This window comes from Typopeltis vanoorti, chromosome 2, assembly GCF_054136105.1.
Source record: "Typopeltis vanoorti isolate ZY-2024b chromosome 2, IOZ_Tvanoo_1.0, whole genome shotgun sequence".
Classification (NCBI taxonomy): domain Eukaryota; kingdom Metazoa; phylum Arthropoda; class Arachnida; order Uropygi; family Thelyphonidae; genus Typopeltis; species Typopeltis vanoorti.
In genome coordinates, this window is record NC_143550.1 from 30,817,368 (window position 1) to 30,835,207 (window position 17,840).

At 35.6% G+C, this 17,840-nt stretch overlaps 1 protein-coding gene across 1 annotated transcript in view; it reads right to left on the bottom strand.

Moving 5' to 3' along the window:
• Positions 1–17,840, bottom strand: part of gry (trafficking protein particle complex subunit 11 gry) — a 550,052-nt gene that overhangs the window by 337,422 nt on the left and 194,790 nt on the right. The window contains exon 12 of the mRNA XM_090404214.1: positions 1,637–1,727. Within this exon, the coding sequence (XP_090260340.1) occupies positions 1,637–1,727 (91 nt within the window). The remainder of the gene's footprint in view (positions 1–1,636; positions 1,728–17,840) is intronic.

Genomic DNA, 17,840 nt, shown 5'->3' on the forward strand with positions numbered 1-17,840 from the left:
TTTAGAATTATTATAGTTATTGATAAAGTATTAATGAAAGTGTTCAATGCGTGATCTGTGAATAACTTGTGAAAGGAATTATATCCTAGTAGTATTATGCTTACACTTAATCTTATCCTTTCATAACTGAAGGATTTAGCATACTCAGATTCATTGATTTAGTATGAACCATAACTTAGAGGAGTTTTGAACCATTGAGTATTTGAATTTTCTTAACTGTAAATATTTTATGTTTTTCCAATAAACATGTTTTGTACCTTATATCTGAGTTTATGCCTGATTACGAATTCAAACCACCACTTATGAAATAGAACCTTTTGGCCGGAAGGAATTTAGATATATTTGCTTAAGTGAGATTCGAGTCACAACTGCCAACTGAATCTGCACAGCGCTAGCGTGAGATTAATTATTGTGTATCATTTTTAATTTAGAATTATTTCCCTGAACAAGAGTTTCCTCTGTTATAGGATGTTGGCTGGTGCAGTATAATATAAATTTTGCCAATATCCGAAGAGGAGATAAATCTGAATTAATATTTTAAGGGCATGACAGTAGATTAGAAGGAGGGCTATTTATAGGTGGAACAAGATATATAATATAGGGTGAGCAGCGATATAACAACAGAGCAGCTGGTAGGACAAATTGAGTAAGGTCAAAATAAGAAAGGATTAAATCAAGAAATAACCAATTAAGTATAAAGTAAGTATAAACTCCTCTGGACAGCATCAAGAATTTTTAGGGAATTTTTAGGTGCACCATCCCAAACATGTGAGTAGTATTCTGAGCATGGGCAGATTTGGGAAAATAATGTCTTAAAATAAAGAAAATAGCTAGTTTTTTGGATGCTAGGAAAACTACTGATGTGTTTATTCCAGAAGCGACTGGAAGTAAATGTTAGTCCAAGCAGAGAGATATGATCTTATCTGGTGATTTGTGTATTACTAAGAGTAAGGATAGGTGACCTACGTTTTTGTTTACTAAAGAACTTTATGGATAATGTTTCTTTGAAATGCTATTTAAACTTCATCATTCTCTTCTAAAATTTTAATACATTCATGATCCAACACTAAACTTCTCTAGCTTTTGTTCCTCTTCTTTCATCTCCCTTTCCTCTGTTCTTTACAACAAAATTTCTTCATCTGAGTTCTACAAGAAACAAGCTACAGATGTTCAAACTGAATAATCTTAAGTTTTTTTTTTCTTTTTTATCCACTTGCAACTCGTTAGTGTGCTCATATTTATATATCATATAATCAATTTTTCATATTAGTTATAATCTGTACAGGTTAATCCAAATTAGTATAAGAATTGACTATATTTATCTGAACAAGTTTTACATTGTCTTTATATTTAGAATCTATGTTTGTTCATTTAGCAAAGAAAATAGTTACAATAAAACTTTTCTATAGTGTTTTGCAGTTTTATGCACAAAAAATGCTAAGTTGAAAAATAAATAAATAAAAAAATAAAATAGGCATACAAATTAGTGTATAAAAATCAAGTGGATATTAAATCCAGCATTATTTCAAAGCTGAATACAGAAACTATAAAAGTTTCGTATGAAATTTGACCAGAGAGCTTATGGGAATAAGTAAGCTTATTTTATAAATACAAATTAGAATCTACTTGTACTTACTTTGAATGCCTAACCTCCATGGTCTTTGGCCATAAAATTCTAATGATTCCATACCTAAAAGTGGATCTGGACTTGGATATTCATCAATATGCTAATAAAATCACATTAAGACATTTTATAATAATAAAATGAAATTAGACAAAAAAAAGTGATAAATGCATCATTGAAAATTTGTTATTAACTATAAAATGTTTAATTTAATTTTCACTGTAGGAGGGTTGTTTGAAAAGTTTGGTAAAAAAAATAAGTTACACACTTTTTTTTGGAAAAAATCACCTTTATTTCTCAACATAGTTTCCATCGAGGTATACACATTTGGTCCAGCAAGTTTCCAATTTTTTGGAAATTTAATCCCATCTAAAAAGTAGGATTTGTCAAATTGTGCAATATAGTCGTTGACAGCCTTGATGACATCCTCGTTCGAAGAAAATTTTTTCCCACCAAGCCAAATTTTTAATTTTTGGAACAAGAAGAAATCATACAGGACCAAGTCCTGAGAATACGGTGGATGTGGAACCAATTTGAATCTCAATTCGGGCAATTTTGCCATTGAGAAGGCCAATGTGTGGGATAGTACATTGTCTTGATGAAAGAGAGCTTTTTTGTGCACCAATCTTTGTCGTTTTTTCTTCAGTTCTTCTTTTAAACGGTCCAACAATGCCACATAATAGACTCCTGTTATTGACTTACCCTTTTCCAAATAGTCTATCATGATAATTCTTTGAGAATTCCCAAAAAAATGGTGGCCATTCACCTTCCCAGCTGACAAAACGGTCTTTGCTTTTTTCAGTGCTATTTCACCAGGCATTGTCCGCTGTTTTGAATGCTGCTTGGACTCAGGTGGATCCAAGTTTTGTCTACAGTCATGAATCGATGCAAAAAAATCCTGCGAATTGTGATTAACCATCGCCAAACACTGCGTTGAAATGTCTTTTCAGATGCGTTTTTGATCGACAGTCAACAATCACTTGGCACCATCACACACATAGCTTTATCATGTGCAATTTTTTGTGCAGGATATTATACACCCATTCAGTTGAGATGCCTACAATCTCAGCAATCTCAAGCACTTTCACTCGGCAGTCTTCCATTATGATACCATGGATTTTGTTAATCATTTCCTTCATAGTGACCTCAGTCGGGCATCAGGAGCGCGGTTCATGTTCAATGGATTTACGACCATGTTTAAACTCAGTTTTCCAAAAATAAATAGTCTTTAATGCAGAGTCCCCCACAATGAACTACATCTACTCAGCTTTCATCTGCACGGCCGTCCACTTCTATAAATAAAAGTGTTTTTATCACTGTGCAAAACTCGTTTTTCTCCATTTTTATGAAAAATGTGAGCATGTTCATTTTAAATGTTTGCCAAATGAGAACTACACGTTGCATGTAGCTAAAATTTTGCCAGGGATCATGAAAAAGATGATACATGCCAACACTGATATGAATGAACGAATTGTATTGCTGTCTATTGGAAATTTACCAAACTTTTCAAACAACTCTCGTACTGAACTCACAGAAACCAAAGGATTAGTCCTATATAATGGAAGATTTGCTTTTGTAAATTTCCTTTAGAACAGCACTGATGCTATGTATGGGAATTTGGCCAGGAGTGTTGCTTAACACAAATCAGTTCAATATAATTGAATTAGCAATAGCAAAAGTTAACTGTACTAAGTCTAGGATATATAGGAAGAGAATTCTGAAACTAAGCAATTACAATAACAACTGCATATAACAATTTATAGCATATACAAACACTGAAGAGAATTTACATCCTTCACAATAAATGATTTTATTTTGATATTAGTAATTAATTTTATGACAATGTGTACTGCATGCAGCTTTCTGAATTCCAATTTCACATGAATGAATTAAACCCAAATGTTTCATTGGACTAAGAAGACCATTAAATCTAATGATTTAATTAAAGCATTGATGTTGGAGTCATTCCATGAGAAGTCAAATTAAAATTAAATCAAAGCTGCATAAATGTGTGTTTTGGTTACTCTATCCTGGATGGAAGAAATATGTTTTTTAGATTTTTTTTCCCCGAACATCCTATTAATTATGGCAGCCATTTTTATTTAGCAGAACCACACAACTTTTATGGTTTCAGAGGGTTTACAAATTAATCAATGTTTATTTACAAACTGTCCAATTTCTAATTTTTAATGCCATTTTAATAATCAAGATGTGTACTTTTAATTTTGTTATTTGCAGTTTTAGACAAATTATTATTTTTTTCTAGATAGCAGCTACCCACTTTGGCTGTTCTGAGTGTTTTTTCCCCATTTGGACCATCCAGGTCCTAGTTTGAATCCACAAGATCTGATTGGTCTGATTTTTTGGTAAGAATGTAAGTGGTTGATTGATTTGATCAACCACTTACATTATGAGAGTATCTCTCATAAAATATTATGAGAGATACTCTTGATAGGTGGCTATAAAGCAGAAATCCATAACATACAGCCTGCAGGCCAGATGTGGCCCTCAGCATAAATGAAATAAATAGAAGAAAACATATTTATATAATATTAAATGATTTAAAAAAATCATTTAATATTATTTATTTAGTGCACACAACTATAGTATGTGCACTAAACAAATACTAAAATTTGATTGCTTAGTTTCTCAACTTTGCACCAGCCATGCCCACATGAAAATAATGCGTGTTATTCCATGTCTATGTAAATTTGTGGTAATATTTATTTTGTCAGTTTGTAAAGTAGTTACTGAAGCAGTTATTTAACAATATTAATATTTTGTAATATTAAGACTTGTAAATATTAATCGGAAAAAATTGTTGATTCAAAATAATGTAATCTATCATATTAAAATGTTATTTTCAATAAGAGATATCTAATGAACTTTATATACATTTTATTTTTCTGTAAAAATTCAAGTTTTAAATAATGTAGCCCACAAGTGTAATAACCACTTGATTGGCTCATGGCAGCATTTAAGATGTGAGCCACTGCCTATAAAACAAAGTTGGTCCCATTCCATTATTTCCATTTCTTCAAGCTTACACAAAGCTTTCTAAAAATAACAAAAACTACAATTTTTTTTCTTGCATCTTTCACCATATATATATTCAGTACCACCACCCCCCCCAAAAAAAAACACAAACACACACACACTATCAAGACATTTTTTTTAAGATCATGATTGATGTGCCATATGCAAAAATGAGAGAATAAAAAATAAATGAATAGATGTTTTTTTTAAAGAAAAATTTGTTAACCTGGCTAATCACAAAGATGATTTTGGTTTATTCACAGAGTTGAAGATGATCCATGTGAAGGACGTCCGAAAAAATTTAACACCACCAGAAATCATTGATCAAGTGCACGATATGGTATCGGATGACCGGTGAGTCAAAATGCATGAAATTGCTGAGACTATACGCATTTCAAAAGAACGTGTAGGATATATTTTGCATATGAAAAAGCTTTGTGCAAGATGGGTGCCTTGCTTGCTCACAGCAGATCAAAAATGCATTCGCATGAAAATCTCAGAACAGTGCTTGGAGTGTTTTAAAAGAATAAAACTGATTTTGTGTGTCGATTTATTACTATGGATGAGAATTGGATTCACCATTACACACCAGAATCCAAACAGTGGACAGAAGTCGGTTGTTCAATGCCAAAGAAGACAAAGTCAGTTTCATCAGAAGGAAAGGTCATGGCATCAGTGTTTTGGGATGCTAAAGGCATTTTGTTTATTAATTATCTTGAAAAGGGTAAAACAATAACCAGTGAATATTATTCTGATCTTTTAACCAGACAAGATGAAAAAATTCATGAGAAAAGACCCGGTTTTTCAGAAGGAAAAAATCGTCTTTCATCAGAACAATGCACCTGCCCACAAAAGTGTTTTGGCAATGGGAAAATTAAGGGATCTGTGCTATGAATTGTCGGATCATCCACCCTATTCCCCAGATTTGGCTCCCTCTGACTTCTATCTATTCCCAAAACTAAAACTCTTCCTCGCTGGTAAGCAATTTTATTCACATCAAGAGTGATTGCAGTTGTAGAGGAGTATTTTGCAGATCTTACTGAGAACCACTGTAAAATTCAATGCAGTAGGATTTTTCCTCTTTTTGCATCGACTTTTACAGAGGTCACAACTCATAAACAAGCTAAGCAATTTTTCTATCAACTTTGTAAATATTATAAAAGCTCATGTATTTAACTCCAAGAAATTGCCATACAAGTTTGCGCAAAGCGGTAAATGTTTAAATTGTAAGATTCAAGGGCAAAGTCTTAGAAATCAGCACAGTATTGATGTAATTCTTGTAGAAAGGCTAATACGTTGGTAACACATGATGTAGGAATTGTATACAATGTAAGTAATTTATAATGTGCTCGGAGTCAGCCAGATACCAGATTCAAGGACAGTAATTAAAGGCAGTTTAGTTCTGAAGCAGTTCGGCTTCTTGAAAACAGGATTACGTGTGTGTATCCCATGAGAACTAAAAGTGAACAACGTGAAGGTCAAGACTGTGCGCAGGAACGTTCAGGGGCCTCGACGCTCAGTTCAGGGACCCGAGAAATCGTATAAAGGAGGTCATATAAGAAAAAAAAGAGGAAAAAGGAGAGGAGAAGAGAGAACTTCAGATCCAGTCCATTCACCGTGCGTCGTCTGCCATTGAAGCTACCGAAGGAGAAGGGAAACAGGACCAGCATGTATTGCCAGTAGGACAGTCTGCTAAGTGCCTCGCACGTTGAACCCCTTCGGCTGATTCAGTAACACAAGTAAAAATGTGCTTCAAGCCCCGGGAGTCATCCACGTGAGACGACGGTGATGACAGAATCTTTGCATGGACGTCAAAACCTGAAACGAATGGGAAGCCAAAGGAACCTACGAAGGAACTAGAAATGGGTATATAGTATCGTTAAAGAAGATATGCGAGTACAGTTTGTTGTGATTGCTTAAGTTATGTGAAATTGACTGAGAGTCCATGGGACATTTATTGAGCTTAATATAGTTCATAGTTCAGGACTGGAAAGTTAATCTAAGAGTAAACTGTTCACAAATATACTTGGAAATACTTGTTATAAATTATAGAGCATGATCACCTAGAAATGAGAAAGGCTTATAGTTTTCTTTGAGTGTTAATACAATATGTTGCATGACTCTGTGCATATACTAATGTTTAATTGCTGAAATTTTATGCTTAGAGTCAAGTTAAGAGAGAACCCTTTTTTATTGTATGATATAGTACGATTGTAGTTTAGTTTAAATAAACATGTCTGTTTTGTTTACAAAGTGTGCTGCCTGATCTTTATGCAATGCACCGTTTCCAAATAAATACCGGACTTGTGTGCGAAGGAAGTAAATATTAGCAGCGACTATTTAATTAAGCTTTAGGATAGTTTCAGAATATGCTCTACTGGAAGTATAATTATATCTAATTCCATAAGGAGAACACTGGTGGCATAGTCGATAAATCTAAATAAATTTCCAGAGTTCTCCCGGTATCGGAAAAATACTAATCCATAGAGTATATAAATCCATAGAGTTAATAAAGGATATAGAAGGATAAAGTAAGAGAAACATAGAAGGTAGAGAAAGTAAAGATAAAGTAGTAGAGTAGAGAAATTAATGTAAGTAGTAAAGGATAAAGAGTAGAGAATAGATATATTACAATATACATTAATAGAAAAGATATTACAAAGGCACAAATACAGCAGCACTAAGTGAAAAGATTACACCACTACAGGGACGGGATAATGATGCTGGAATAAATGTATTAGTCTTGAGGGAGATTATGTTGAAAAATAAAAATAATTTTGAAATTATAAATCTTTTTTTCATTGTTAGGCCGAGACCACCCTCGTATAGTAGCAGACTTAGATTTTGCAAAAGCATTTCACAGACTGCCATATGATAAGCAGTTAAATAAACTAAAATGGGTGGGATTAGATAACAGACTAGCGAGTTGGATCGGTGACCAGTAGTCAGATAGGTATCAGAAAGTTGTATATGGAGGTGCAATATCCCAAAAGAGGAAAGTCACTAGTAGTGTGCAACAGGAGGTCTGTGTTGGGTCCATTGTTCTTCAATTTATATATTAATGATGATATCGTTTAACTGGTGATAATCAAAATGAGGGAGAGAATGAAGAGCCAAGCAGATGTTATGGCCTTATATGATGGCATGAACGGATTGTATGAATATGGAGGTAAGTGGAATTATGAGGGATTTCTGAAAAGTAGATTTTTTTTTTTCTCCTGAATATCTAATAATAGAAATTTGAAATTCTATTATTACGCCAAGAAATAAGTATATATACAACCAATATATACACCAAGAAATAAGTTAAAATGCACTACTTCTCCACAAAGTCTCCCAATTTATTGATGCACTTGTCCCAAGGATAGATCAGTTTATCAATACCAGTGCTGAAGAAGTCTGTGTCCACACCCAGTAACCAATATGAACTTCCTCATTCATAGTGAAATGCCTCTGAAAAGTGTTTCTTAAGGAGGCCAAACAAATGGAGACATGAAGGTGCTGTCTGGATTGTAAAGGGGGGGGGGGGGGGCAGTTTCCCAACAATTACAATGCAATCACTCATGAGTGGTGTGTGGAGTAGTGTTGTCATGCACCACACTGCCTGTCAGGAGTCCCAGTCGTTTTCATTGAATGTTGGCTTTCAGTTTGTCCAAAACTGCACAGTAAACTTCCGCATTGAATGGTCCTTTCTTTGGCAAGAAGTCCACTAACAGAATGCTTTGGCAACCCCAGAAAACTGTAGCCATGGCTTTTCAGACAGTAGGAACAGTTTTGAATTTTTTTTGTGCACAGGTGATTGTGGATGTTTCCAGGTCATGGAGTCTTGTTTGCTCTCTTGGGTAAAGTGATGAACCCATGTTTCATCTCCTGTGACTAGATGAGTGAGAAAATCCTCACCTTTGTTGTCGTATCCCAAGAGACTCTCCAGACACATCTCTATGCATGTTGTTTTGTGCTCAACTGACAACTGTGGGACCATTCAGCAAGAGCACACCTTTTTAAAGCCAAGGACATTGTGAACAATTTCATAAACACATTCACAGCGAATATCTCTTGATGAAGTCCCATTTGCTTGCAAAAAACAAATAACTTCACGGACACCTGTTTTGGATCAGTCACACAGTAGCTGCCATCTCGCAAATGGAATTAACTGTGAAGCAATGGTAGCACCACACTGCAATGGGAATCTTTTTGAACATTATTAACAGGTCTAACTATCCACCATGTTTTATCCATCCATCTCATTCCCTTTCACCATTATTGAGAAAAAAAATGTGTTACCTTACTTTTTGGAAATCCTCATATCAGTTCAATGCAGCAAGGTGTAAGGTTTTGAAATTTGGTAAGCAACAATGAGATGTAAAGTGAACATATGGTGGATAAACTTTAAAGGAGGCAGAGGAGATGAGAGATCTGGGAGTCATGGTGGATAAGGACCTGAAATTCAATGGCCACATTGCAGAAGTTGTGAAATCATCACATCTGATAAAAGCAATAATGCAGAGAATCTTAATGTGCAAAAATAAAGAGGTTATGATGCCATTTTATAAGGCCTTGATCAGGCTTCATATGGATTATTGTGCACAGATTTGGTCACCAGGTTTTCATGGTGACTAGGATATATTAGAAAGGCTCCAGAGAAGATTCACAAAGGTAGTCAATGATCTCTGAAATGATCTCAGATTAAAAGTATGTAAACTGCAAAACCTTGTGAATAGGAGGAGGAGGAGGAGAGATATGATTGAAACATATATGTTAGTTAGGGGTTGTTATCAGGTTGATATGGAAGAAAATTTCCACAGAATGGAGGAGTGGGTAGAACAAAAGACCATCTCTAGAAACTGTATAAGGAAGGTGTGAGCAGAGGAGTGAGGAGATCCTTTGCATGGAAAGTGTTTGGTGAGTGGAATGCATTGCTTCAGTGTGTTGTGAATGTACAACACAGTGTATCAGTTCAAGGCATGGTTGGATGAGTTTTGTGTGTGATCGTGTGCACCTCACATGATGAGTTTCTGACTCCATTCAGGCCAGATGTTAATAATAATATTTAATAATAATAAATAAAATTTATAATAGAATGTGTTTGTATAAATTAATTCTTTGAAAAGTTAAAAGCATCATACAATTTGTCTCAGTGATAACTAATATTTAAGGAATTGACAGTGTATACTAGAAATATAGATTAAATAAACTTTAATATATACTTTCCGATATTTCGGCGAACGTCACGTTGCCATCTTCTTGGGAACTTACTACAAAGACACGTGCACACAAGTACTAATAACAGCAAATGAGACTGAAGCTAGCGTTTTCCTAAAGTCCTGATGGTGCCCAATGGCGGGCTATATTGGTAGTTCTTGGCCTTTGGGCTGAAGTTCTTCTGATAAAAGTTTCCCAAATTTGGGGCAGTCTCATGCATCCAAATTTGTTGAGGTTTGGCATGTTCCTAAGGGCCGAGGCTGATTCCATGAATAGTCTTTCATACTTGAACTTGCTGCGGTGTATTACTGTGGCTTTCTTCCATCTTATTCTGTGGTGAGTATCCAGAGCGTGGTCTGCAAGCCCAGAGTGGCTGTACTGGTGAAATCGGATGTAATCCTTGTGTTCTGAGATTCTGATATTTGCTGTCCTGCCTGTTTGGCCAAAGTAGGACAGTTTACAGCTGCAAGGGACCTGGTATACACCAGGTAGGTCTAGGGGAAGTGTTTGGTCTTTGGTGGAGCGGATAAGGGATGCCAGTTTTCTATGTGGTCTGTAACAAGTGGTCAAGTCATGTTTTTTTAAGATTTTATTGATTTTTTCCGAGGTGCCTCGGATGTAGGGAATGGTGATGGATTTAGAGTAATCTTTTTTGTGAAGGGGAGGGGGTGGTGGGTTGTGGATAACTGGGTTAAGTATTTTTTGGATTTTTTGGAGGGGATAGCCGTTGGCTGAGAAAGTGTCATGGATGTGTGTCACAGCTTCAGTCTCATTTGCTGTTATTAGTACTTGTGTGCACGTGTCTTTGTAGTAAGTTCCCAAGAAGATGGCAACGTGACGTTCGCCGAAATATCGGAAAGTATATATTAAAGTTTATTTAATCTATATTTCTAGTATACGCTGTCAATTCCTTAAATATTAGTTATCATGTTTAACCAGCGTATAAGCCTCTCAACAAGAATTTGTCTCAGTCCGATATCGTCTGTCAGGGTGTATAGGGCTCTGCTAGACAGGTAAAAATTTCATCCTCTATTGTGTGAAGTGAAAAGGCACTTCACACAATATGGAATATCGTAAATAAGAATGCATAAGACAACTGTGACCTATGTGGAGCCTAGCAAGAACAATTTCCTCTGTTCTGTTTCCATGTTGACTAGACTGCAAATGCTTAATTTCAGGGCTTAATACCATATAATTTGTTTGTCAGTGCTTCATGCCGTTAAGCAATTAGCTTTGATCTTATAAACTTTTAACAGTATATTGAAAAAGTATGAACTGATCTAGTAGCTGCATCTGCAGTCTCATTTCCCTTATTTCCAATGTGGCTGGGAATCCAGCACAACCGAACATCAAAATTAAAGCTACAGTATTTAGCCTATTTTTGTTTAGGAGTGCCCCTAAATAAAAATAGACTAAATAGAATTTTATAATAGAAATAAAAATTTTATATAGACTAAATAATAGAATATTATTTTTGACATAAAAATAATATTTACTTGGAGGAGTAACATGGGAATTTTTCCAGAAATAATACCTCAAAATTAAAAGTTTTCATTTTGTACAACAGGCGTAAAACCTCACACAGCACTAGATATGGATTATACACAAAAGAGGAGATAGCCTGTAAAGAACTCGTCTGTATAAATTGCACACATTCAGTAGTAAATTTCTTTTATACACACAAGTGCAAGCTGAATGGCATGCAATGAGGTGGAATCTGGAGGGAGATAGTAACATCAGAGATCTCTGATATTGAACCATCAGTAAAGATAGGCAAGAAATCAGAGTGGACTGCTCTGTTTGATTAAACAAATGGAGATAGATGAACGATACAGTATGATACTTCTGTAATTAACAAAGTGAGAGGTTGAAGGATGGAGTGCAAACCTATCATGTTTGGCACTCATCTTTCTTGGAAATAGCACTGAAGTACTCCTCTGCACTGACATCAATTCACTATTTTTTGAAATCATAATAAATTTAGTTTAATCCTTTATCGAAGTGTAAGCAAAAAGTTTGCACCTGAAGTATCTTCAGGATGGAGGCAACTCGTGGTAAAGGCAACTCTCATCACTTGTCTTAGTATCTCCCATAATGCAAAGCACATCTCCCTGTGGACATATATAATGCTATGCATTAAGGGAAGAGCCACTACCCAGACAGGTTTCGACCTTTACTGAGGTCTCTTCAGTGGGAGCCAAACCCCAAAGGTGGTGATACTAAGGTGGAAGAAATGGAGAAGTCATATTTACCTATATGAGCTGCCAAAAGGTGTCTCACCTTATTATTAACCCATTAACATACAAAGACATCTGTGACAAGTCTTTTGTTTATTGCACCAAAATTGATTTTGACGTATCGCAGATGCTACAAAGTTCATCAATTTCAAACGAATTTAGAGTTAACATACAAACACGTCTGTGACACGTATCTTGTTTATTGCACCAAAACTGATTTTGACGTATCGCAGACGTTACGAAGTTCATGTCAATTTCAAACGAATTTAGAGTTAACATACAAAGACGTCTGTGACACATATTTTGTTTATTGCACCAAAATTGATTTTGACGTATCGCAGACGTTACGAAGTTCGCATCAATTTCAAACGAATTTAGGGTGTTAGGCAGTGAATATATATGCATATAAACTCTATTCACTAGTTAGTTTGTGTTGCAATTTATTATCGTCCCTAATATGTCTGTAAATATTTATAATATGTTAGCCAAAAGTGATATTGAAAGCGGAGAGGACAGTTTGGATAAAAACATCGAGAAAAATTTATATCATCAAAGTGTTGGCATTTTTGACTTGTCAAGTGACAATAGTGACAGTAGCAGTGGAAGTTCGGTTCGAGGCAATGTTCGTAAACGTTTGAGACCGATATCGTCTAGTAGCGATGATTCCGATATAACAAAAAATGAATGGAATTGGCAAGAAAAGGAAAATATTCCTAGTATAAAACCATTTACGGAAATTCCCGGCATCAATGCAATTGCTTTGCTAAGATTTGGTGCAAATCAGACACCTCTTTCTGTTTTGAAACAAATACTTTGTGATGATTTCTTTGACATGATAGTTACAGAAACTAATAGATATGCAGCTCAAGCAATAAACGAGCAAATTACTAAAACGATTGAAGAATGGTATCCAATAACGAGTGACGAATTGCAGGCATATTTTGCATTATGTATAATTATGTCACAGGTAAAAAAATCTAATATAGACATGTATTGGTAAAAGAGGGCTGTGGTCGAGACACCCATATATTCAAAAATTATGCCTCGTAAATGCTTCTTGGCTATATTTCATTTTCTCCATTTCGTGGATAATGAAACAATAAAGAAAGACGACAAAATATGTAAAGTGCAAAATATAGTCGACTACCTGAATAATAAGTTTCAGTAATTATATACACCAGATAAAAATGTAGTAATTGACGAATCCCTTATGAAATATAGAGGTCGACTAAATTATGTACAGTTCATTGCTAGCAAACGAGCACGATTTGGGATAAAATTTTACAAGCTATGTGAATCAGGACTCTGGATATTGTTCAAAGTTCAAAATTTATACAGGAAAGGATAAAATTCCAGGAAGCGATACACCTGCATCTCAAAATGCCGTCATGGAGTTGGCCAAACCTATTTTAGGAAAAGGATATACGTTATTCTTAGATAATTGGTATTCTTCACCAGAATTATTTTATTTCTTGAGAAAAAATAGTACAAATGTTGTGGGGACAGTTAGAAAAAATCACAAGAATATGCCTAAGAAATTGACGACATATAAAATAAAAAAAGCGAATCAAAAACTTTATCTTGTCAAGGAATTTTGTCATTACGTTGGAGTGATAAGAAGGATGTTTGCATAATAAGCACAAAGTATTCAAAAGAAGAAATGGTAGATACAGGAAAAGTAAGGAGAAGCAAGAGGGGAGATGAAAAAGTAATAAAACCGAAATGTGTTCTTGAATACAACTGCAGAATGGACGGTGTTGATAGGCAAGACCAACTACTTGCTTGTTTTCCAATTATGCGAAAATGCATCAAAGGTTACAAAAAAATATTTTTCTATTTGATGGATATCACTATTTACAATGCTTATGCTTTAAATTACAAACTACCCAATACCTCAAAACTAACAATAGTCAATTTCCGTTTGAACGTAGTAGAAGATATGTTGTCAAATATATCTTTACCTAATAGTACCAGTGGACGTCCATCGCAAAAGACCTGACCAATTAGACTGCTGAAGATGATAAAAGTTTATTTTTCACTTGGTTAGAGTATAATAAAATTAGTTTAATCCTTTATCCAAGTGTGAGCAAACAAAAATTATTATAAAAAACCAATTAGGCTGCAGGCAAAAAATTGGGCACATTTCCCTGAACATATACCTCCTATTGATAAAAAGCAATATCCAGCAAGGAGATGCCATGTATGTGTCAAGCATAATGTAAGAAGTGAGACTACATGGCAACGTAAAAAATGTTTGATACCGTTACATTTACCTAAGTGCTTCGAAAAGTATCATACCTTGCAAAATTATTAATATTCTTTATAATAAGGTAACAATTAACGAAATAAATCACATGAATTAAATAAATAGTAGTTTCATCTGTTCCAACTTTAAAAATAATTTATATGTCAAAGGGTTAAATTACTCTGGATTTAGAGAAAGATGGAAGTTTTTTCCCACTTGGTTAGACTATAATAAATTTAGTTTAATTCTTTATCCAAGTGTAAGCAAACAAAGTTTGCACCTGAAGTATCTTCAGGACGAGACCTCAATAAAGTCAAGGTCGAAACCAGTCTGGGTAGTGACCCTTCCCTTAAAGCACAGCATTATACATGATGTCTGCAGAGAGATGTGCTTTGCATTATGGGAGATACTAAGACAAGTGATGAGAGAGCTTGGTCCACCTTTACCACGAGTTGCCTCAGTCCTGAAGATACTTCAGGTGCAAACTTTGTTTGCTTACACTTGGATAAAGGATTAAACTAAATTTATTATAGTCTAACCAAGTGAAAAAAAACTTCCAACATCTTTCTCTAAATCCAGAGTAATTTAATAATAAGGTGAGACACCTTTAGGCAACTCATATTGGTAAATATGACTTCTCCATTACTTCCACCTTAGTATATCACCACCTCTGGGTCTGGCTCCCACTGACATCTCCCTGTGGACATGGACCCTTCGACCTCAAAAAAGGTCGAAACCAGTCTGGGTAGTGGCCCTTCTCTTAATGCACAGCATTATACATGTCTGCAGGGAGATGTGCTTTGCATTATAGGAGATACTAAGACAAGTGATGAGAGCTTAGTCCACCTTTACCACAAGTTGCCTCAGTCCTGAAGATACTTCAGGTGCAAGGATTAAACAAGATTTATTACAGTCTAACCAAATGGGAAAAAACTTCCAACATTTTTGGAAACCATTGTTCTAGTTCTGAGATCGCATTTTGCAGTTTTAAAATTGTTAATCTATATTGGAAGGAGCATACCAGTATTTCGGTGTCTGTGTACAGGGCCACTAGTGTGGCAACTCTGCATAGATAGGATGTCAGCAACCTAGATGGATATGATGGCCATGAGCAGAGGTGATAACAAGGAGTTCCTCCCCCAGGGAATGAGAACATGTGCTGCTACTTTGTGTTCAAACAATCTGATTCCCTGCAGCTTCACTCAGAGTTTCAATTGCTGAGGTAGGATTTGGTAAGTTTAACAAGTTCTAACACAGTGGAAATTGACCTTCCAGCAATGCCATGAGTGGACAAATTTTTGAAAAGAAACCCAGTGCGCCATGCTTTGCCAAACATCCAGGAAGTTTGCTCCTATGTGCTGCTTCCAGTTTACCCTGTGCTGATGTTATACATGACACATTGTTTGGTGGTTTAGATTCTCCCAGAATCTAAATTTCTCATGGGGATGAGATTTAATCCTTTAGTAACATTTTGAAATCTTCTTAACTATTACCCCCTTGGCTATTTTTCCTAGGAAATGAGCAGGCTGACTGCATGATAGTTTGGGGGAATTGTGCTGCTTTTTTCTGGTTCTGGGATTAAGATTATATGAGCTACTTTATCTTGATGATATCTTAATATTGCATTAATAATAGCAACAATGTGAATTATGGCTTTATGCAGCAGGTGTTTGATGATTATGTTAGAAAAATCCCATCCGAGTTTGGTGCTTTCCTATTCTTTAGTGATGATTTTATATACCTCAGTAAGGGGGGGAGGGGGTTGTTGGTTGGATAAGGTTTTCATAGTCTGTGCATTTTAGTATACAACATACCTGGAACTTTACTAATGAAGTTTAGATCTATGTGAACTTGGTGAACTACACTGCTTCTCTAGGCTGTCAACAAAAGCTTTGTGTGCATTGCAGTAAACCAAACCAAGTTCACCATGGACTGGTGGGAGGTGATTTACAATCTGTGTGTAGAAGTTTGACCATTTTCCAAAGTGTCTGCTGGTCCTCTACATTTAAGGACTGAAGTTTACATCACACTATTGATTTCAATCATTTTTAAGCATATCAAACTTTCCCAGTTGACAGCTTCATGTTCTGGTTGTTCTGACTACTGGCCCTGTTGTTTTCATGGATGAAGTTTTTAATCTCACCTGGAAGTCAAAGTCCATACATGGTACATCAGCAGTTGAAGTTGTTATCAGCTTTTCCAAGCTTGAAATTGAGCCATCCATTTTTTTTATCGATTGATCGATAGTTTTTGTCCAGTCCACGCAGTTGGTAGTCAACTGGGGATATTTTTGTGTTGTGAGCCTAGTTGCAGTAAAACTGGGTTGTGTTCAGAGCTGAGCTCACTCATCCGTCACACTTATTTGGTAATGGTATGCAATAGTGTGTAGGAGTGCAATGTCAAGTACATTAGGAAGTCTTTCCACGTTATGGTATGTGAGGTCCCCCCCCCCCCGATGGTATCTCCACCTTGTCATGGTTGGGGGGGGGGGGGGCTTCCATGTCCCAATGACCCTGAGCGCAATGTCGGCGGTAGATATGCCACCAATAGGGCCTCCCAAGCCAGACTGATCAAAGGCGAGGGTCCAGACTAAGAGAGACACCCTGGTCCTCCAGGTTGGGGGTTGAGCATAAAACTGACAACTTCATCTTGTAAAAACCTTACTTGTGAGGAACCAAGTACCAAATAAGCCTCAATATCGGACTGTACAGGATGGAACTCAATCTGTGGCTTCAAATAAAGGATTACAGGGAACGTGGAATATCAGAAGCTTATATAGAGCAGGTGCATTGCAAAATCTAAATGATGAACTTAAGAAATATAAAATAGATACAGTGGCAATTCAGGAAACTATATGGATTGATAGTGGTGAACATAAATTAGGAGATTATTTGTTATTATATGGTGGAAATATCACAAGAAGACATGAACTAGGAACAGGATTTATGGTACAAAGAGGGCTATGGGGCTCACCCATAAGTTTTAAGGCTATCAATGAAGGACTCGGTAAAATAAGACTGCTAACAAAAAAATTCAAAATAACCTTAATTAATGCACATGCACCCACAGAGAAACTGATCAAGATAACATGGATGAATTTCATGATACTCTGGAAGGAATAATTGATGAAACATCAAAAATGACATTATACTTTCAGGAGACCTTTATGCAAAAATAGGAAGAGAAGAAATCTATAGACCAGGCATGTCAAACACGCAGCTCGCAGGCCGCATGAGGCCCGCCAAACTTTGTAACCAATATGGTTATTTAACTTTTGACAACACCTAATTAAATAAACATATTTAAAAAATTACCATTTCCACTTAAGACTATTTTATATGCCAAACTACTCTGCAATTTCTAAAGGAAATAACGTTCTATTTGTCATTTCAAAAAATCTTCTTACACCACTGCATAAATATCGAATTTTACCGAAATTTTAACGAGCAAGTCTATGTACACAGTTACATCCGCTGGCTACAGCAATCGAAGGATA